We start from the raw sequence: 23,117 nt of genomic DNA on the forward strand, positions 1-23,117 counted from the left end.
CTAACATGTAAAACCTAAGACCCAAAATACAGCTGAACTGCACAAGCATTATAAATGTACATTTTTAATAGACGAACTTACAACTATGGTTTAGATCCGGTCGTCAGTAGTAAACTTTCAGCTAAACTCCTTGTTTTATTTCCTTTTAAGAATAAGGGCTTTAAAGGGTGAGTAGTGCACATCATGGACATTTGATACAGCTACAGTAAATCTGTGGATCTGGTACTCTATATACTGCAAATTAATTTAAATCTGAGTGTACAACACCTTGAAGACCACCAGTATCTCAGCACAAATTAAATCTGCATGCATTACCTAGAAACACAAATGTCAACAGGTATTTGCAAATCTAAAAAAATAACTGAATGTTAATTATTTGGGTAATTCCAAATATCCCTTTATTTTCTCATCTCTTGTCGATTTCATGTTTGAAAGATTCCTTCATACCCTCAAACTCCACAAGGACCTGGTGACATTTTAAACATACGGTAGGTATTATAAGAGAAGGAGAAGGTGAAGATCCATTGTGGAGGGTTTTTTTTAGTTCACAGTAGGAAGGAATATAACATTAATCCCTAGGAAGTTGGGCAGCCCCAAAATGGAGTCCTCTACCAGCCTATGTTTTACATTTTTCTGGAGATAAATTAATAAGTTAGGTTCAGCCATGAACTGTATAGGAATGTTCATATTAGACACAGAGTAATTAATGCACTTTCCTAGTAATACCAGTCAGTTTTAGAATGTCTAGTATTCCTTGTAAAACACCACAATCTTTGAATTGCAGCACTCTTAATTTTTTGGAAAAATAATTCTTACATAAGTTCTCATCTAAACAGGAGGGACTTTACTCAGGGTATTTTAAATTTAGTGGAAAAGTTGATACTTTTCCTTAGTTTAAATTGTTTCGGATGGATTCTGAATCTGTTTTTGATATGCCAGAAATAAAGGTTGCTAATTTCCTAAAAGTGGTTAAGCTTATGACAGGCTAACAACATAATTTCAGACTGTTTTCAAAACATTAGCCACTGACAGAGGTAGCAGCCTGGAGGCTATAATGTTTGTTTTTATGAAATTAAAAACTAAACAGCATGTTGTGACCTGCTCACTGATTCTGGAAGTTTAAATGAACTTGCTGTTCAATGTATTAAAGAAATTGCAGGTAAAATGGCATCGACATGGTTATAAGGCAACTGACAACTTCATTACAGGACCTATACAGACTGGGTAGGCATGTCATTATCTTGAACATCATCTTAGTTGACGAAGCTTAGGTCTTTGTTTATATTGTGGAGCCAGGGGCATTTCCTGGAATCTTTATTTCGAGGAAGACTGTCAGGATCATACACATTTTAGTAAGTGGTACTGAGCTGAAATCTCCTGGAGTGTGTGGCTAACTAATTTTTTAAAGAGAAAACATGGCTCTTTTGATTTCTTTTATTATTTCCTGTCTTGGTGCTGTCCAGCTTTGTGCATCATAAACAGTTTTTCTTGATGTTGCACTACTTAGCTCTTTGTCTGGTTTAGACCTATTAAGATGCATTCTATGTAAAATTTTCACTTTAGATTTTGTTTCTGATGCCCCTGTGCTCTTTATTCATCTTCTGGTTCTGATTCCAGCTGTTCTCAGTTTCAGAGGTTAGGAGCATGCGCTGATACAGCACATTGCTGCATCCACCACATGACGAACCAACTCAGGATCCCAGATTGGTTGGAGGGCCTACATGCAGGGCTGGATGCAGATTAACGTCATACCCAGGACAGAGCAATTTCAGGTTAAGGGTCTTGCTCAAGGGCCCAATGAAGTAGAGTCACTTTTGGCCTTTACGGGATTCGAACCGGCAACCTTCCGATTACCAGTGCAAATCCCTGGCCTCAGAGCCACCACTCCGCCCATGTTTTAGTTCAGTTACTGCAAAAATGCATCTATTATTCATTTACTCTTATGTAACAAGAACTTAACAAACACGGCTTTGGGTCTTCATAACACTTATAAAACATCAGTAGATGGGTTATTCATCTCTGTGTAGTGTGTCATATTGACATGATGGTACAATTACAAGTCCTATACAAAATATGCAATATAAAGAGAAATGTGTCTCTCAGTTGAGTTAGTTGGTTTGTTAATAGGTGACATTGCAGAGATGAAGAAACACTTTACTGATGCTTTGTAAGTGTTATGAAGATCCAAAGACGTGTTTGTTAAGGTTGAGTTGCATAATATTAAATGAGTAATTTAATGCATTTTTGCAGTATCTAAAATAAAGTGTTTTCAAAATGCTATTAATGCAAACAAGGTTTGATCGTATAGCTGGCTATGAGGCTGATGTGAGATTTTTGTTCTCGTTCATTGCTGATACACATGGAGTTTGCACCTTGGGATAAGGGTACTAAAATGTATGTGTGGTAGTCTGTACTTTCTTTGTTGGAAACATTTTCCTCTGTTTGCTGTGGTCAACTCTTGACCCTTTTCTAGACTCTCATTGAAGCATTCGTTATTTTTGTGATTTCTGCTTTCATAAATCTTTTCCTTCTTCCTTTCAGTCATACAGTATGTCTTGGTCTATCTTTTGCCTCTAGTCATTGGTGGCTTTCATCTCTTAACGCCTAGTGACAGGCTCCGGTATAAAGAATTGTGTTAATTCAAAGTACAAGCTAATACAGCTTTTCTATTCATTCCAAAAAATCCTGCTGCAAAAGCAAGCTTTCTGTGTTATAAAGGTTTACATTATATTAAAATATTAGCTGCACAAGTTTATATGTTTTTAATACTTACTATATAGTAAATATACCATAGATGTAAAAATTGTAAATATATGTAATTTTTTCCTGTGTGTAAATGAGAGGGAGATCAGTGGAATGGTGAGGATGCAGGGAGTAGAGTTGGCGAAGGTGGATGAGTTTAAATACTTGGGATCAACAGTACAGAGTAATGGAGATTGTGGAAGAGAGGTGAAAAAGAGAGTGCAGGCAGGGTGGAATGGATGGAGAAGAGTGTCAGGAGTAATCTGTGACAGACGGGTATCAGCAAGAGTGAAAGGGAAGGTCTACAGGATGGTAGTGAGACCAGCTATGTTATATGGGTTGGAGACGGTGGCACTGACCAGAAAGCAGGAGACAGAGCTGGAGGTAACAGAGTTAAAGATGCTAAGATTTGCACTGGGTGTGACGAGGATGGATAGGATTAGAAATGAGTACATTAGAGGGTCAGCTCAAGTTGGACGGTGGGGAGACAAAGTCAGATAGGTGAGATTGCGTTGGTTTGGACATGTACAGAGGAGAAATGCTGGGTATATTGGGAGAAGGATGCTAAGGATAGAGTAGCCAGGGAAGAGGAAAAGAGGAAGGCCTAAGTGAAGGTTTATGGATGTGGTGAGAGAGGACATGCAGGTGATGGGTGTAACAGAACAAGATGCAGAGGACACAAAGATATGGAAGAAGATGATCCGCTGTGGCGACCCCTAACGGGAGCAGCCAAAAGAAGAAGAAGAAGTAAGCTATCCAGTTTCTTTACCAAAAAGGTCTAATGGCCCTTAAGACCATGTCACATTGCATGACTTTTCCAGTTGTAGCATTTATTTACATATTCTTAGCGAGTTAGAGGCAGTCAATGAGGTGCTTCTGTCCATTCAGTCATGTAATTTGACATACTCAGCAACACACTCCAACTAGTCAAATGACTTGCAAACAGGTTTGATTGTGTTTAGTTGTAGGGGTGGGCTCTGAGTGCATGAGAGCTGGCAACCAATGAATGCTCATGTTGACGTACAATATATAGAATGCAGCAACAAGGAATAAAGAACTCAAGTGATTTGGACCTTACAAAAAAGAAGAGAAGCTTGTCTGTCCGATGTTGTGTGTTTCACATATCACTACAGAATAGAAAAAAGGAAAAAGGGGCTAAGATTGTGGTTGAACTCACTTTAGCTGTTAACCCTCTGTGCAGCACTGGTTCTGCCTGGCAGCACACCATTGGCTCTCAGAAAAAATGTAAAGCACAACTAGAAGGTCGGCTCTTAATGTGTAAATGAGGCATGGGCAGCAATTTTCAGTTGTGTAAATTGACACTGTCCGGTGATGAGATCAGCAACTCAGTCGGCATAACTAACAACTAGAAGTCGCTTAATGTGACATCAGCTTTAGTTCAATCCTTGATGTAGTAGACCTTGATCAGAGAATTACAGATAGCATAAAGTGTGCTACCACAACACCACTGCTTGTAATTCATCAGAACAAAAGTACCCTAAACCTTCATCTGTAAGCTGATTTAAAGAGTACTCTACAGTCATTATATAAGACAATTTATACAGCCAAATCAAAGAATATTACATTTTTCCACTGCAATTTCTCAGCCCACACAAGGATAATAATTAAATTTTCCATCCATTCTTCCTCCTTATCTAGATAAAGTGGCTTGATCATGGGGAAGGAGCTATATAAATAAAATTTATTATTATTATTATCATTATCAATGACATAAAGGCAAAGTCTTATTTTAGCAATGATAAGGACATGGCAATATTACGGGTTATATAATTTCTGAAGCAAATCCAGAGTTTTTACTTTCATTTAGCATTACAGTTAACATAAATGTGCACATCTGGATTAAAGCTTTAAAAATACCTAACATGTAAAATATAAAAATATTTAAAAACGTCATTGACTCTTTTGGTTTTCTAGCAATACTTACTCGGTTTTTCTCTTGGGTGTTGTTGAATAATACCTCATATATTCTGTAAGTTAGATGTTCCCTTTCTTTTATGCTGCATACAAAATTACGCTGTGGTGGGAATCTCTACTATATGCTTATATTACTGATGCATAATCTAGTAGCTACACGACTGTCAATATCATTTAGAGTGGGCCACAGACTTCCCATAAAATGAGACATTTGATCACTATGCTTTGGTTCTATTAAATCCTTTTTGAGGCTTTCTTTGGCTCTTGTGGTCATAGGCTCAATACGTCTGGCACTGTATACTTATTTTTTAAATCATTAAACCTTGAACAAGGTGGAAATTGAGTATAATATTTTATTTCAATGCAGATCAACTATTCATAATTCATCTTTATTATACAATGTAGTTAAAAGTCTAATAGCCTACAAAGCCATAAATTCTCAGTAATAGCCAAAAAGGATATAAAAGCAGAACTATGTTTCAGTGAAGTAAAGGTTTCCTCTCACATTTTCTCATGCACAGTATTTGGTTGTATCTTGACATGCATTATGCAATAAAAGCTTTCTTCTCTTTTACAGGACGTCTTCAGACCTGTAATTTTTGCATAAAGCTTTCCACAAAAAAAAAAAAAATCTAAACAATTGTAACAGTAATACTACAAGCTGTAAGAATGTAGGCCACTTTTATAATGTGTTGACACTGTGTAGCAGTGCTACCGTGGGGAGAACTTCACTTCCCAGCAGCCCAAGGGGCTTACCCGCATAGGATGACGGGAACGGAAGTAGGGGCTGCTGGGGATGAACAAGGCCAGTGGGAAAGTTGAAAAAGGGAGGCCTGACGGAGCAACAAGAGATCTGTGTTTTGTTTTTCCTGTCCAACATGTCGTCTAAAAAGTCAGTTGTGCCCTGGATCGTTTCACGTTAGATGAATGGACTGTCTCGTGCCTGCCTGTCGTGTTATAGCGATGGATTAATTGGTTAATTGTTGTTTTCTTATCAGTTGCTTTTTGTCTCTGTTTGTGAGTATGTGCGGGTTGGGCCAAGACTGGGTGCGTCCCCAGAATCTCCACCAAAAAAATAAATAAATCACTGTTTCTTCAACGGTGTGAATCTTAGTGGGACCAGACCACTACAACTGAAAATGTTGAATTATACAAGCTTTCGTTATGAATAGCATATTTGCAAAATATACCATTGAATAATTTCTTTTCAACAGCTAACATAAAATCAGCTTCAAAACCTGATATGGAAAAAATAACATTGTAAATGGTAGGGTATAAAAAACCTTTAATTAAGGTAAACTTTAAAATTAATATTTAAAGTATACTGTGTAAAAAGAGTAAGGTAATGTTTATAACAATTAAGAACTTGTTTTCATTTTTTAACACTGTAGGACAGTGCCAGAGTTGCCAGTGGCAAGGTTAGAATAGTTAAGGGAAAGCTTCCAGGCACAGAGGCTCACTGCATGAATTCTAGAGAAGTTAGTATGGAAGCAAAAGAGCAGCTGGGCTACAGTATACCCTTTATTTAACCAGCATGCCCAGCAGGTGCACTATTCAGGGTGCCAATGCAAGTGCGAAAGTGTTGCATTATGGATAGAAACATTCAGTGCTCATTCAGGACACTAGATAAGCCATTACTGGGCAGAGTGCCTGGCAACCATGCTAAATAAAATGGGAGGCCAGGGAGGAAAAAGCAACAGCTCCTGGCAGCTATAAGTTGCATGGTCCCTGAAGGCAAACTAAAGGCAAACAGGAAGTTCTATCCTGGCGTCCCTGTACAAAACTAGAGGTCATCCCTAAACCCTGAAAATCATTTTTGTGATGGGGTTTAAAGATGGCACTCGATTAAGTGTAGAGTCTGGAGAAAAACTGAAAAATGAACAACAGGAGGGAGGATGAAAGGCTAGGGTTTGAAGTGTGTAAGAGATATAAAGCTGAGAAGCGGAAAGAAAGATAGGGACTCGACAGAACGATAGAAATTCATTGGCCATTAAGACACAACCAGAAATGCTGTAGGTTTGTTGCTTTTCTATGGATGAGGGACATTCAAAAAGTTTCTGCACTTTTATATTTTCTTGTTGGAAACGGTGAAGGTGGGAGGACTAGTAATTGGGCATTAAAAAGTTGTTACGACGCTGGGAAAATTGCAATGCAAATGAAGGTGACTGCATAAAAGTGATGTAATTTGTTTTTGAAATTCTTAATAAATAAAAAAAGTGCAGAAACGTTTTGAATATCCCTCATATTGTATTAATCTCTCCCTTAAATTAATTTTTGTTAATACATATTTTTTAAATATTATTCATATTTTCTGTTGAAAGATTCTTAAAGTAGATGTTTCAGTGTTTTTGAATTTGAGTTTGGTCCTTGACAAAAGCAGAACATGACAGCGAAATGTGAATTTTTGTCTTGAAGCGCTGAACTGACTTTTCAAATGTATCTTTTTCAATAATAATAGTTTAAAATAATTACCAAGTTGACCTCTACTTCCAGAACAATTTGACAACAATTTTAGAATATTATTTACATAAAAGCCTAGAAAGCTTACTTTTTACGATAAATTACAGATTAGAAGTACAAAAATGATAATCCAAAATACTTTATTTTTAGACAACTGGGGGCAAATTCAACTAAAAAAGTACAATTACGTTAGCTGATCTGTTAGAATAAATTCCTCTTACAAAAGTCTGAAACAGGTTAATCTAATTCTTATACTCGAAAAGTACACTATGAAACTTCAAAATTTTAAGCAAAATGTCACCATTTTAATGGTTTTAATAGTTTTATTTTAAGTGTAAAGTGGTATAACTCTTCTAGTTTATTTATGATTACATTTTTTTTATAAAGATGAAAGTGAGGACAGTACTTAGAGCTACATGATGCCCTATTGTTAATTTTCTTATATTGTTATTTACTGTGTATTTTTATAAGATTTATTTTATGCAGTCTTTGTATATATTGCTATAAAATTTAGTTTTTACTATTTATTTACTTTTTATATTCTTGTAATGTACAGTCTAAGTATTTCTTGACACATTGTACTGTGTATAACTGAATGTTCATCAAAAAATTTGATTTGAATCAAAAAGTAGAACAAAAAGAGACACAATTGCTGGGTTATTAAATATAAACAGAGCTATGCTGGAATATTCATATGACTTTTTAGTGCAATTACACAATGCTTTGAGAAGGAAACAGAGTGCAGTTACTTCATTATCTACTAACATCTTATTCATCAATCCAGTATCAATATAATAACAAAAGCATTTCAAGTTCTGCAGTGAAAGGGGCAACATGAATCTAAAAGTTTGACAATTTTTTCACTAATATTTTAAATTATTGGATTTAATATTTTAAAAATCACTAAAATCTATTTTATTTAATCATTGTAGTTATTGTCTTTGAAGTAAAATTTCCAAGAGGTAGGCAAAAAAAAAGTTTCAGCAATAATAAAAACTAAAAAAGAAAGTGCAAACAAAATTAGCACATCCGCTTTTATTTATTTATTTTTTACTTGTCTTTAACAAAGTTAAATTTAGTGTATTGTGCATCTATGTTACGCTTATAAGAGCATTAGACATCAAACATTCTACTGTTAAAAGCCATAAAAGCATGAAAAGAATTATCTGTAATTTAAGAGCCCTCGTTCAAGATACCCCTGGGGTGCGACATGTTATTGTTCCAAATTCATTTCATGTAATCTCATCAGTCAGCTCTGCGCTATGGTTTCATGAAGGCCATCTACAGTCAAATTACATGGCCATGCAAAATATGGAACAGAAAAAGCATTTTAATTGCCAAGCAAATTTCTCCAAACTTTCTTTAATCCAAATTAAGGGTTATAAATAATTGCTCAGCAAAGTGTACATTTTGAATCCAGGCAAAGCAGAACAAGCACAAGGTGCTTTCAAGTGTGCTGAACAAATCCTATTAAGTCTGGAAAATACTGCGGCAGTGTCAGTTACAAACCAAAATCGGCCGCAGGCCAACTAGAGGTGGGACAGTGTTGGGGGTTTGTGGAAGGGAATAGAAGTCAGAAGTAGGAGTTTACAGCAAAATTTTGTCATCTCTGAACTTTGAACTACAACTAGTTAACAAGTGTGTTCAGTGCCTCAGGCACATGCGGTGTGACATTGTTAAGCAACCGTTTACACAACTTCATGCTATAAAACTTCATCATCTTTTAAACATAGTTAAAGACTTTGATGACATATACCGTAAATATTGTTTATATTTAACTGGATTTTTCTTTATTTTCTTTTAGATAATAATAATATTGTATTGAGTTAAAATAAAAGTTGGAAAAGGAACACTTGAGTTGTTGAACCTTCATCGGGCATGTGCCTGAATGATACTATGGTTGAAAGATTCACACATCTTTCACCTGAATATATTCTCTGTTTATTTAAACTTCAGTCACATCTCCCAATGTTGCTTTACTGAACTTTACTTTCAACAGGACCTAGCAATAAAAGAGGAATAATGATAATCATAAAATACATTTATTGTTTACTGTAGAATCTCACAACAAACACATTGCCTAGGGAGAAAGGTAAGCACATTGTGCATGCCTCTTAAAATCACTAAGCTTTTTTCCTTCAGATATCAAAAACCTAAAGAACGGAAGCTCCTCAAGCAAAGAGGTACACTTAAGCATCTGAGAAGAAACACGTGTCAGAGTTATGGAGTGTGCAATTGAATGACAGATTATGAATTATGTTGCAATGATATGTCTCTCTAATTTCTCATGGGACATTTTTTTTAAATTCACCTTGAGTAGTATGATGTTAGAGAGAAAATATACCCTATAGGGATTTGTTTTTTCTTAACATTTTAAGGTACTGGTAGGTGGGGGGGAAGATGTACCGTCTTGATTCATTTTCACATATTGCTCTGCATGCAAAGGTTTCCTATGACCTCATGACCCAGAGATTAGGTCAAAGTTTAAGATCCTACTCTTTAAAAGAAAACAGAGCAAAAGTTTGAAACCATAAACACAGCTATTTATGCACCTGTTGCTTGCCACTTGTAGATATTTCATCTTAATAGGTCAGTTTAAATGCAGCAAAACTGTTTTAAAGACTACGGTGCGGCTATTAGAACTTCATCAAAGTTTTGTCACTATGTAAATCATTATGCAGGATGGTATAGCATGAACGCAAGCAAACACAACCCTTAAATCATCCGGAATAGCAGCTTTAGAGTGCTTTAGTACAAAAACTATTACTTTCACAGTTACCCCTCTCCAAATAGTTCATCAAAGCCAACCTCAGCATGCAGCTTACTGAGGTGTTAATTTATATGACATGGCATAATGACTTTTTAGTGGGATTGCTAAATCTTTTGAGAATATACTGACCTAAGAAACTGATTTTTTTAGCATTTTCATTTACCATGTTGTATCTCCTAAGCTTCAGATTCCTAACTTTAACTCTTAGACTAGTTACTATTTATATATGTTTAGCACTTTCTTTTGCTTGTCTGTTTGTACTTTGTGAATTTTTATCCTTTCAGATCCCACAGATTTCGTTTTCCAGATCCCACAGACATGCTGCTACGTTAACTAGAAATTCTAAATTGGCCCAGTATTAAAGTTTAGTTCTTGTGTCGTTTCTTAATGTGCCAGTGTCCCTTCAACCATTTCATGGAACAATGAGTCTCAGAAAATGAATGAATTCATGGTTCATAAAGTTTAACTTAGATTGTACTTGCTCTTTTGGGTAATCAAATACAGACCTAAAAACAAAACTACATTATTACACTTACTGTGTGTAATAATTGAATCTACAAGAGTGCAAACACAGTTTAATGATAAATTTAAAAGGAAGAGATTGTAGTACAAGTGTGTTGTACCATGTTAGACAATAACAATCATCATCATCATGATTACATCTTGCCTGAAGAAGGGGCCTGAGTTGCCTCGAAAGCTTGCATATTGTAATCTTTTTAGTTAACCAATAAAAGGTGTCATTTTGCTTGACTTTTCACTACAAAGGAAGAGATTCAAAGACATAAGACACAGAATTCCACAACACAAAAAAACTGCACATAGAGGTTTACTTTAAGGACCCAGACAGATATTTATGCACTTCTACACAAACAAACCACACGTTTGAGGTTTTGTTGAAACGCCATAGAATCTACAGTCAAAACCTAGACTTGGAGAGGGCAACATAAACTCTAATTTTAGCACTTTGGCAGGCAATATGAAAGACGATTCCTGAGAAATATAAGAAAAACATATTTGGATTAAAACAGTGGGGGGCAACCAAAAAACAATCCTACTCATTTCCACTTTTTCACACTTAGGCATAACTAGCATTAGAAAAATAACACAAAACTGTGAATCCATGCTCGAGGGGAATAGCTGTCCAACAACCCAGAGTGATTCTGACATACAGGTAAAAACCGAAACTAACAAAATCTCCTCGTGAAAAGTTTACTCCCACCACTCCACCCCTCGCACTTTGAACACACTGACACACTTTGAGGTACACTGCATAAACTGTATCTGTACAATGAAATCCAAAAAATGCAATCTGTTATACATTGGAGAATTTAAAAACTAAGATTAAAACCAGAATGGCTCAACATACATACGACATCAGAAATAGAAAAAGAGGCTCAAACACCAGTGGCGGCCCAACTCGTAAAGCATGGCTTAGATGTCCTCTTAATCTGCAGAAGAGAAGAAGTTCCAGAGTAGACAGATAAATAACACAAACATAAAGAGAGAGAACGGATTCAAAGACTAGATATGCCATTTCCTAAAAACGTAAATGTTAGGAACACACAACAAGACCAACAAAACAGTTCAGATGGATAATTCCTCACCGTCTTCCAAGGAAGACCCAGGTAACTTAGGCATTAGTGCTCTGACATGTGTGTGGTTCCACAAAAGTGAAGTAAAGGAAATAATTAAAGCGGTGAAGTTTGTGGAAAAAAAATGTAAAAAAAAAGTAATGAAATGTTATTTATTTTCAACAGTGAGCAATAAACATCTCAGTACAAACTGCAGGGTCATTCTAAACATCTAGCAACTTTGGAAGAGTTGAATACTGAATTTAGATACATGCAAGTCATTGTTATAAAATTGTTCAAAGCCTAATAAAATGGAACAGTACCATTATGTACAATGGAATGTTTTTTCTATTTGGTATTCTATCGGTTGCTGTTATTTATATGTCTTCTGTTATATGTATTTCCTACAATACAACACTCGGAAATGTAAAGCTTAATGCAAACTGACATGTGGCAGCTGTTTTATAAAAACCTCTGTTTTATCTAGAGCAGCAGATGAATTAGAACCTCATTAGAGAAGGGTTCACACATTACAGTTGTTCCAGGCAGCTGGAAATAGGCACTTTTGTGGTGAGGGGTAACTATAATAGCTATAATCATCAAAATCTGAACTGCTTTCCCAACATATGATAAATGTTATCACATTTCCATTTTTTTATTTTTGTGTTAAAAATATTATTGACCAAATCTGAAATGGAAAATTACACAAAATTACAGAAATAAGTAAAACATATAGAGCTAGGGATGGAGCTGCCAGGCAAGAGGAAAAAAGGAAGGCCTAAGAGGAGGGGTATGGATGTGGTGAGAGAGGACATGCAGGTGATGGGAGTAACAGAACAAGATGCAGAGGACAGAAAGATATGGAAGTAGATGATCCGCTGTGGCGAGCCCTAACGAGAGCAACCGAAAGAAGAAGAAGAAGACAGAGCAATTCAATGGCTGTAATCTATAATGTCTACATTTACAGATTTACTGTAAATATATTTTTTATGTCATAATGGTGCACAATGTTTTATGGCACCATTCATCTCCTGTTTGATTCCTGGCTGTACTGTCTCAGGACTGTCTTCTAATTTTCAATTACTTATATGCTATCGAATTCATTTTAACTTTTGAATTTTCTTCCCTTTATTCATTGTTACCACGGCATTCTTTTGCTCTCCAAAAAGTTCCTTTCAATGATGTGCAATATAAAATAAGCTATAAATGATAAGTTCATTTTGTAGTTTTCCTGAAGATCTCTTAAACAAAACTTTAAGCTAAATATTTTTGTCTCGGTTATCAAGTTGTTTGAAATGTGAAAGAGTAAATAAAGAATTGAAGGAATAACTCAACTAATCCATGTCAACCAGCTCTGTATTGTGCGGACCGCAGACTTTTACAGAATATGTTTCGTTTACATAATGGATATGCAGATTTTGCTGATTCAATAACATTTTATAGCATGGCTTGCTGTTCAGTGGGTAAAAAAAGAAGCTCAGGGATGTTGTTACATGTTTCAGTTTGACTACATTTTTGGAGAACCCAGAGGTTTAACACTTTTGGTTTGGGTAACGTGCATGCCGAGAAAACTATGTCCTGTAATAAATCATGCAATGGATCTGTTTGGTCTGCTTTTAAATGCAGCCACATAAATGAAAAACTATCCATTATTTCTTTATGTGGTCAAATTATACTGACCCGCCTTACCAATTTTGTATATGTTCTGCACCTTGGAGTAAAAATTTTATAGCAAACAAAAGGCAAAATCCCACCCCATCACTCCACTAAAACCAAAAAAAAAATATCCTTAATATTAATCTTGATTTTTTTGTCTTAAAAACATATGTATTATTTCAAACCATGCATTTTGTCTCATGAAAGTATATAACTAAGAAAAGAAGCCTCTTATGATTTTAGGTACACATTCCTAAATTAAGTAACCCCACATAATGTACTTGAAGATAAAGAAAACTAGCAGAGCTTAATCCTGTTTTCTCATTCACCTTGATTTAGTCAAGTATTAGGCTGCCCAGTGGCACAGTGATGACCCTTGCTGCCTCACAGCTCCTGAAATGAATTCATAGTCTGGCTGGAATGAGTTTATTTTACAGGTTCTGTAATTTTTTTTCCACATCTCAGAAATGTACATATGAGGTTAACTGGGAACTCTTAATATACCCCAAGTGTGAGTATGTGCAGGAATACCTTCTGCGATGGATCAATGGCCCATCTGGGGATTGTTCTAGCTTTGTCCCCAAGCAGAGAATGGCTGGATTCAATAATGGCAGAAGTGGGTTCAGTAAATACGGACGGATGGATAGCCATATCTTCATACCAGTTGTACTTCCTAACAAGGTCAATGTGTAAATCAGTGCATTTCAAAGTAAGTACCTGCCCTAAAAATAAGAAAACAAATGACATTGTCAAACTTTCAATTAAGTAAAAGTACACCCTTTCTTTATCTGTTTTGAATGAATGTATTTGCTAATAGCAAATAGACTCCCTAATTGTGTTTGACTGCAGCCTCATGAAACAATAGGTAATTTTTATCCAGTGATTTCAGTGCTTTTAAAGATTCCATTTAAGTAACCGGTCCCGTGGCTATCACCTGTGTGCCACCTTTGTTCATCTGTTTGTTCACCAGTGTCTCTGGACATCCACATTCTTTGAAGTTGTCCTTCACAAGCCCACATTCTTGGCATCATTGACGGCTGTCTTCCACCAGTAGCTCTGCTAATTAATGTCCTGTCATTTGGAAACCAAGGCACGTAACTTTCAGTGTGTCTAGCCTGTCATGTGACAGGTCTGTCAAGGATTATTTTACTTTCATTCTTTTATTTACAGTGGTGTGAAAAACTATTTGCCCCCTTCCTGATTTCTTATTCTTTTGCATGTTTGTCACACAAAATGTTTCTGATCATCAAACACATTTAACCATTAGTCAAATATAACACAAGTAAACACAAAATGCAGTTTGTAAATGGTGGTTTTTATTATTTAGGGAGAAAAAAAAATCCAAACCTACATGGCCCTGTGTGAAAAAGTAATTGCCCCCTGAACCTAATAACTGGTTGGGCCACCCTTAGCAGCAATAACTGCAATCAAGCGTTTGCGATAACTTGCAATGAGTCTTTTACAGCGCTCTGGAGGAATTTTGGCCCACTCATCTTTGCAAAATTGTTGTAATTCAGCTTTATTTGAGGGTTTTCTAGCATGAACCGCCTTTTTAAGGTCATGCCATAGCATCTCAATTGGATTCAGGTCAGGACTTTGACTAGGCCACTCCAAAGTCTTCATTTTGTTTTTCTTCAGCCATTCAGAGGTGGATTTGCTGGTGTGTTTTGGGTCATTGTCCTGTTGCAGCACCCAAGATCGCTTCAGCTTGAGTTGACGAACAGATGGCCGGACATTCTCCTTCAGGATTTTTTGGTAGACAGTAGAATTCATGGTTCCATCTATCACAGCAAGCCTTCCAGGTCCTGAAGCAGCAAAACAACCCCAGACCATCACACTACCACCACCATATTTTACTTTTGGTATGATGTTCTTTTTCTGAAATGCTGTGTTCCTTTTACGCCAGATGTAACGGGACATTTGCCTTCCAAAAAGTTCAACTTTTGACTCATCAGTCCACAAGGTATTTTCCCAAAAGTCTTGGCAATCATTGAGATGTTTCTTAGCAAAATTGAGACGAGCCCTAATGTTCTTTTTGCTTAACAGTGGTTTGCGTCTTGGAAATCTGCCATGCAGGCCGTTTTTGCCCAGTCTCTTTCTTATGGTGGAGTCGTGAACACTGACCTTAATTGAGACAAGTGAGGCCTGCAGTTCTTTAGACGTTGTCCTGGGGTCTTTTGTGACCTCTCGGATGAGTCGTCTCTGCGCTCCTGGGGTAATTTTGGTCGGCCGGCCACTCCTGGGAAGGTTCACCACTGTTCCATGTTTTTGCCATTTGTGGATAATGGCTCTCACTGTGGTTCGCTGGAGTCCCAAAGCTTTAGAAATGGCTTTATAACCTTTACCAGACTGATAGATCTCAATTACTTCTGTTCTCATTTGTTCCTGAATTTCTTTGGATCTTGGCATGATGTCAAGCTTTTGAGATGCTTTTGGTCTACTTCTCTGTGTCAGGCAGCTCCTATTTAAGTGATTTCTTGATTGAAACAGGTGTGGCAGTAATCAGGCCTGGGGGTGGCTACGGAAATTGAACTCAGGTGTCATACACCACAGTTAGGTTATTTTTTAACAAGGGGGCAATTACTTTTTCACACAGGGCCATGTAGGTTTGGATTTTTTTTCTCCCTAAATAATAAACACCATCATTGAAAAACTGCATTTTGTGTTTACTTGTGTTATATTTGACTAATGGTTAAATGTGTTTGATGATCAGAAACATTTTGTGTGACAAACATGCAAAAGAATAAGAAATCAGGAAGGGGGCAAATAGTTTTTCACACCACTGTATATACTGAAATGTCTGCATTAAAGCATCAATACCTTGTCAAGGTTTGGAAAGTGTACTTTCTTATGCTATAACATATTTCATGTTTTATATTAAAAAACTTTAGAAGAGTTTGTCAGCATTACTTGATCCTCATTGACCATAATTTATTTTTTGAATGGCAGCTGTGAATCCACAAGCACATTAAATCTACTGTACATTTGAAAATCTGACACTCACTTGACAATTAATCTTAAAAGAGTGTATAGTTGGCAGTTATTACTCATTTTAATGAATTTGACAGTATAGCATTATTAACTCAGTGATCCTGGAAACACAACAAAAGGAGAAAGTAAAATAATTGCAAATATTTTGTAGATACTGCATGTCGTTTTTAGGTGACGTAAGTTTAGGATTTTTTTTAATGCTATTCAGAAAAAAATTATTATTGACAAGATGAGATATATTAAACTGTGAGCAATGGATTTCACCAAGGGATCATTAGGAGATTTCAAGGGAGCTAACTCTTAAAAACGTTTATTGAGACCAGCCCAACGGTATGAAATAGGTGGACTTGTTTGCAGTGCACAAGTTTCTTCAGTATGGGATTTTTCAGAGCTGTTGAAAAGCTGTAATACTAGTTATTGGTCTCATGTTGTTGCCTTCTAAATAAGAAAATTTGTTTCTGATTAAGTTTAGAAGGCTTGAGGTGAACTCTGTTAGCCTAGCGTCACAGATATTAAGTATTTTATCTCTATCCATGAATTATTTACATTTTCTGAACAAGTATGAGGTTACAGGGAGCCAGAGCCTATCTTAACATCAATGAGTAGAAAGCCGGAACTGACCGTCAGCGGGGTTGTAATTTGATTGCGTGACACACACTGACACAGACTGAGCCAATTCCAATTCACCATCACCAATCAACCCCACAGCATGTCTTCAGAATGAGCAAGCAATCCACAATGACTGGATGAAATACCCACAGACGTAGGGAGAACATCAAAACTCAACACAGCCAGAAATCAAATCCACACTGCTGCCACCCTCTTTCATTATTAAATTAAAAAAATGCTGCTTTCCAAAGTTCAAAACCATTTCTTTAAAAATATGATCAGCAGATTTATTATAACTATTAAACCATGTTTGTTGTCATTTTTATAACTGTTATTAGGACACAAATATTTTTCTTAGGTATGACTATATATACAGAAGTATGGCCATATAATGGCCAGCCAGTTATTACTCATCTACCCCCTTCTCTTTTTCTTTGGGGCTTACATATCATTCAAAAAGCCACTTCAGCTTTGAAGCGAACAATCTCCAGCTAACACCGATAGAATGCACTGTAAAATATGTACTGGGCATCTTTCATAAAACTAAGTACTAAAAAATGAATTGTGTTGTTTCATTCTCCAGATAAAATAATCAGATCATGACTTGTTACACTATAATGCTTTCTTAGCTTGTAAATCTTATTATCATACTGTATTTTGTCTAAAACAATGTCCACTAAGGTAATGAAATTAGATAAATGTTGTTAGATTTCCATCTGCTTAGCGATTCTCAGTATCTGCTTACCCCAGTTCAGGGTTGCAGACGGCCAGACATCTTCAAGAGCAAGGCAGCCACATCCCTAGACAGGATCTCAGTCTATCACAGGGCATCATTGATAAATGAGAAACGTATTTTGTCATTCATCAGTTGTTTTATTTCTGTGACATCATGCATCATGATAGCAAATGAAAGAGTAATGTTACAGAACAGGCTAACAATACACATTAATAATATAACATTCTGAGTGAAAAGTAATCATAGATCAAAGTCCCAGGTATATTTTTAAGTGTGGTCAGTACAACTAACCTTCTAAGGCAGTGATCACATGAAAAGGATACCTGCGGAATGAATGTGCACTCAAAGGAAACTGAAACGAGTGGCCAGAGTTTGGAAATAAAATGCTTTCAGGAGCGCTGCTTTTAAAAACTGAACAATAAGCTTTCAGCTACTGGTTGATTAGAAGTGCCCTTGTGTCCCCGCTCCCACACAGCCTGCTCTTTGCCTGTACATGAGAATTGATATGAGTTCAGAGGTTAAAGACCATAATAAGCTACAATTTAGTGGGGAGGCTACCCCATGGGCATGACAGAAGTTTGTTCCCATGTAATTACAAAGCATTAAGACAATATCTTAATGACACCATGTAACTGCACAGAGAGAGCACAGCTTACAATTATGGCAATGTTCTAAATAGCCACACGCATGTAAAATGATTAGCAAACCTTTACTTTTCTCCCGCTGAGATTTTGAACTGAAAAATTTAGCTGAATGGAAAGAACAGCAAAACTGATAAGTAGACAAAACTAACTGCTGATTTGTATTGTTGCTCTTTTTAGCGTGTTAAACCTTGGATAGAAATCCAATTAACTAAAGGAAAAGATTACAGCTCAAGAGAAAGCAGCACTGTGTTTCAAGTAAGAAAAGATTGTGAAACTTACTTTGTTTCTTGTTATTTCAGGTCTTTTCCCACACACATTTGCTCCTTGCTTTGTGTATTTGTTCCCTAAAGTTTTGAAACCTGCTTTGGCTTACCTTTGAGAAGATGTGATTTATTCTTTAAAGATTTTTTTTTCACAAGTGACCAGTGCACTCCTCAAAATGAGCTACTTTGCGCATCTCATTTTCTTAACCGCTTTTCCTGGTGAGGGTCACAGTAGAACAATTTATATAAACATTAACTATTTATTAAATTGGATTGATAATTGAGGGAAAAACACAAAAATGTTTAGTCTGTTACTAGTTATGGGATAACTGTTAATAAACAATAATAAACTCTATATACACTATATATAATACACACTAAGCTGGTCACCATTATTAATAATCCTTAATAGCAATAATAATTATAATAAGAAGAAGAATAATGTGATGATTGGTTGGTTAATTTTTGTCGCGTGCTTGTTTTCACAGGACTATGCACCAGCTCCCCTTGGCTAGAGTCAGCAAAAGGTGCTCCAAAAAAGTAATAAACGGTAAAGTAATGTGTTATTGGAATATAAAAGTGCGCTTATTGCAAAATACTGAAATAAATCACAAGTTACTAAAGGTGCTGCTCCTAGACTTGATTTAATGCCGTTATTTTACATTAGCTGTTATGCTTAAGGTCACCATCATTTTAATATTTACTTTTATTATATACTGATATATATGGTAAGCATAGTTTATTAAAAACATATATTAACTTTTAATCGGATTTGCACTATCCATCTGGTTACCTGCCTATTAAATATTAGCTACTTGGAAGAACTCTAAGGTGGACTAAAATATATATGTGTGTAATCTTGTCAAAGGGGAATTTTAAAGACTCTGAAGTGCTGCATAGTTTAATAATCAAAATAGGGAGAGGACATCATGATTTTCAAAGTTATCATGGTTATTATATATATATTTCCCTCCTGTTAATATATCCAGTTATCAAACACTTATTGTTTCTTATTTGGAATGTTTTCAGAATAATAAGAAAAGATTTTTATTTATTGATTCGGTCATTTGTCTTTTTGCAGAAAATGTGCACTTAACAATTCAACAAGTTATAGCATAAATATCTATTACACATTTACTGGGTTGCAGAGATTCAAACCATTTCGTATTTTGCATTTTTACTTTATTCCTGGGGTTGGCTTCTAGAATTTGCATAATTCATCTTATATTCATTCCTTATTTTTTTAGAGGAAGGATTTATGTGATGCTAAATAACAAGCTAGAATGGGGGACAGGATCGACATTTTGATACAAGCTTACAGTGTACATACACTGTGATGGTTTTTCTGATGCCTTTCAGACTGTGAATAACACAAAATGCATTGCCAGTCCCAACTGCATGACAAAGTGCAGCAACTGTTATTACAGTACGTCTGTACTTTTTCAGACACTCCATTCTGCTACAGATTATTATGGTACAGAATAATTACACATTACTTGCAAAATGTGGTCCATACATTTAAATGAAGCAGCCCTCAAAAAGCAGCAGAAGACACCACAGTGCTACATATGTTATTGACAGCAGAGACATCATATTGAGTTACCACAGGGAAGGTCGACTGAAGAAAAGATGTTAGCCTCACAGTCTCCGATTATTGGAACCAATTTGCGAGACAAAAATGTAAACCGAAACAGGCAGCCTCTTCTGCGCTTTTTGTTAACAAATGTCTGTTTTTTGACTTGCGTAAAAAAGTCCTTTCATGTCAAGAGGTAATCATTTTCAGATTTTGGTTGGCATTCTTTAACAATGCATATATTATGTGTCAGTTTATCTATAAATATTATCTGCAGTAGTAACTGCTATCTATCTATCTATCTATCTATCTATCTATCTATCTATCTATCTATCTATCTATCTATCTATCTATCTATCTATCTATCTATCTATCTATCTATCTATCTATCTATCTATCTATCTATCTATCTATCTATCTATCTATCTTTAAAATAAATAAGCAATTAAATTAAACATGAAGCAATGGAAAGGCACAGCAAAGGTGTTTTGCATGGTTCACAGCCTAAAATGGCAAGGAGTTAATCTATCATAAACGAGGAGGGTTTTGATGTGATAAATGGCTTTGCTTGTTTTTATACAACGAGCCAAAGATATTAAGTACAAAAGACAACAGGATTAATTGCAGATACAAAATGTTGTTTTTAGGGTTGAAATATTCTACTTACTCATTTTATAAGACTTTTCAATGTAAATATTTATCTCCATAACATCTGGACAAGATTTAAGAGGATCAGTTACTTACTGAAGGGATCACTCTCCTTCTTCGTTCCGCTGACCTTTCCATTTTTATCAATCTTGAGAAAGAACTTGTGGAAGGAAAAAAGCTTTCTCCTGCGAACGTCTCCTAGAAGGTGATCATAGCTGCGCACGTGTCTCCCAACGACAGAGGAAGAATTGGTGACCTCCAGTGAGTGCATATCTCTGGTGGTGTCATTGCAGGTGACGGATAGAAAGCAGACCCAAAACAGCAGAAAGAAATAAGGCAGGTGTGAAAAGCCGGAGGAAACCTTTGTCAGTATCCATTTCCACATTGTACTGAAGCTCTCGGCACTGGAAAAAGCTTCATAGAAAGAAACATGCTGAAACACTGGGAATGAAAGAGAAACAAGCCAAGGTTTTCCGGCTGGTTATCCTCTTGGAGACTCTGATCACTGCTGAATGAAGTGTACCAACATCCATAACTCAGGTGACAAAGCACCTCTGGAAAACTTTTCAAGCCTCTGCCTCCAAAACAGTCTGAATTTACTTTTTGTTTTTACTTGAAAAAGATAATAATTCAATGAATAAAAAAACAAACAAAAAAATCCCTTAAATATAATCCATCAGAAGTCTGTGAGTTTATTCATTCCAAGATCCTTCTATGAAGTGTGTGGTTGTCTAGACTTGTGGTTAGCTTTTAAGGCTGCCTCCTTAATTGAATCGTTCAGGGCTCCTTGCATGCTGCATATCTCCTCTGAAGTGTCCGAGTTCTGTCAGTCTTCTCACCTTATTTATTCTGTGAAGGAACACGGTTCCCAGATGTAATCTCCTCGAGCTAATTGACAGCCTATGAAAAAACGGCAGCTTTGAAGACGCAAAAGTGGTGTGTGTGTGTGTGTGTGAGTGTGTGTGTGTGTGTGTGATTGTTGGCTTCTTTTTTTTTTGTTTCTCTTTCCAAGTTGTAAACAGGTCAGAGGCTACAGAACACTGTCAGTGATCACACCAGAAAGATGGGTTGTGCCTGTGGTGGTCAGCCCGTCTCAGGGGTCAAGCAGCAGGAGACATCTGAAACCACAAAGTGGAGCTGAAAAATTCCTTCTGAGTTCAGCAGATCCCTGACAGCTACCCCTTGTGCTGCAGCCCTGGCTAATTGCTTAAAGCGTTCTTCTTCTTCTTTAAATGCTGGCCACCAGCAGCCTGGGCTGTATACTCATACTTTACTAATCTTGCTGTCTTCCGGGCTGAACCCAGCTCCCTCCTGGGAGCCTCTTTTGTTGGACCTGCTTCTCAGTGCAGCTTTGTTGGCAGTGAAGTGCTTGAGAGCCACCTGGAGCCTGTTGCTTGCTTGCTTGCTTGCTTTGAGTGTGTGTGTTTTATTTCTCCCCTCTCTGCATACAATGTCGAGTAGAGCATTGCACTCAAGCCCTGCAGGCCAGATTATTGGCTGGTCAGGAAGAGCAGAAAAGACATAATTGGTTTCCTTTTCTTACATGTTTCCAGTTTACAAGAAGGTCCTAATTTAATGAATCATTGACCTTTTTTTCTTTTTTACTTTTTGGTTTCCGCTGTTAAAAAAAAAAAAAAAAAGGAAAAAGTTCACACTTTAGCCTGTTGTTCATTTCAAAGAGTACAAGATTTATCGGTACCCTTAAAACCCTCAAACCCAGCCCCTTCTTTCCCTTATGCCCCCCACCATTGCCCTAACTAGAAAGAAAACAGAAGACCTCCATAAACAATTTGTAATTGCTAACATGAGTCATTTACTGAATCACGCGTTTGACTTCAAAGCCAGCTATTTAGTATTACAAAGGATTTCACCATAAAAAAAAATGCTGCTTCTAAAGTCTGGGGTCTGAATTGTTTCATTTCCTTTTCACATTGCAGTCTTAGACTCATCACTGCTCGTTTCCAAACTACCTGCACTTTGACTTCTTTTTAAGGACAAGTGAGGTTTTGGGGGGATTTTAAACTGATACGTTGCCAGAGCTGTGGATTGAATTACATGGCATGTGTAAGAGAGGTTATTTTTCTTTTTTTTGTCTTTCACTGTCTTTTGGAAGTTTGCAGCAGCAGCAGCAGTTCTATTGCTGTATACAGTATACAAACCTGCCTGGGATCTACAGTAGAGCAAAGCAACTCATCAGCTGCTCAGCCGGGTAGCAGCCTTTTGCTAAATTCTTCGATGAAATTTGAGAAAAGATTTAAGATTGAAGAAAAAAAAATGTTACAAATTGCTCACAGCTGTCAAAACATCCAGTAGCTAGTTATATCTGATCTAAAATAACACGGCTTTAAGTGCTAAATAATTCCCTTAAGTGATTTTATCTATTCTGAATATAAATTAACTACAGAAAGAGAGCGTGCAAGAGACGAAAAATCATATTGAACGCAGCCCATTAGCACAGGAAGAGATTCTCCCCAGCTTTTCTATATCACACTATTAGTCATATTTGTGTCTTTATTTAT

At 36.4% G+C, this 23,117-nt stretch overlaps 1 protein-coding gene across 1 annotated transcript in view; it reads right to left on the reverse strand.

The window, feature by feature from the left end:
• Positions 1 to 22,202, reverse strand: part of LOC114652229 (fibroblast growth factor 10-like) — a 69,211-nt gene extending 47,009 nt beyond the window's left edge. The window contains exon 1 of the mRNA XM_028802488.2: positions 20,695 to 22,202. Coding sequence (XP_028658321.1) covers positions 20,695 to 20,983 — 289 coding nt within the window. The 5' untranslated portion in view covers positions 20,984 to 22,202. The remainder of the gene's footprint in view (positions 1 to 20,694) is intronic.
• Positions 22,203 to 23,117: the final 915 nt, after the last annotated feature.

Source organism: Erpetoichthys calabaricus, chromosome 5 (genome assembly GCF_900747795.2).
Source record: "Erpetoichthys calabaricus chromosome 5, fErpCal1.3, whole genome shotgun sequence".
Taxonomy (NCBI): Eukaryota; Metazoa; Chordata; class Cladistia; order Polypteriformes; family Polypteridae; genus Erpetoichthys; species Erpetoichthys calabaricus.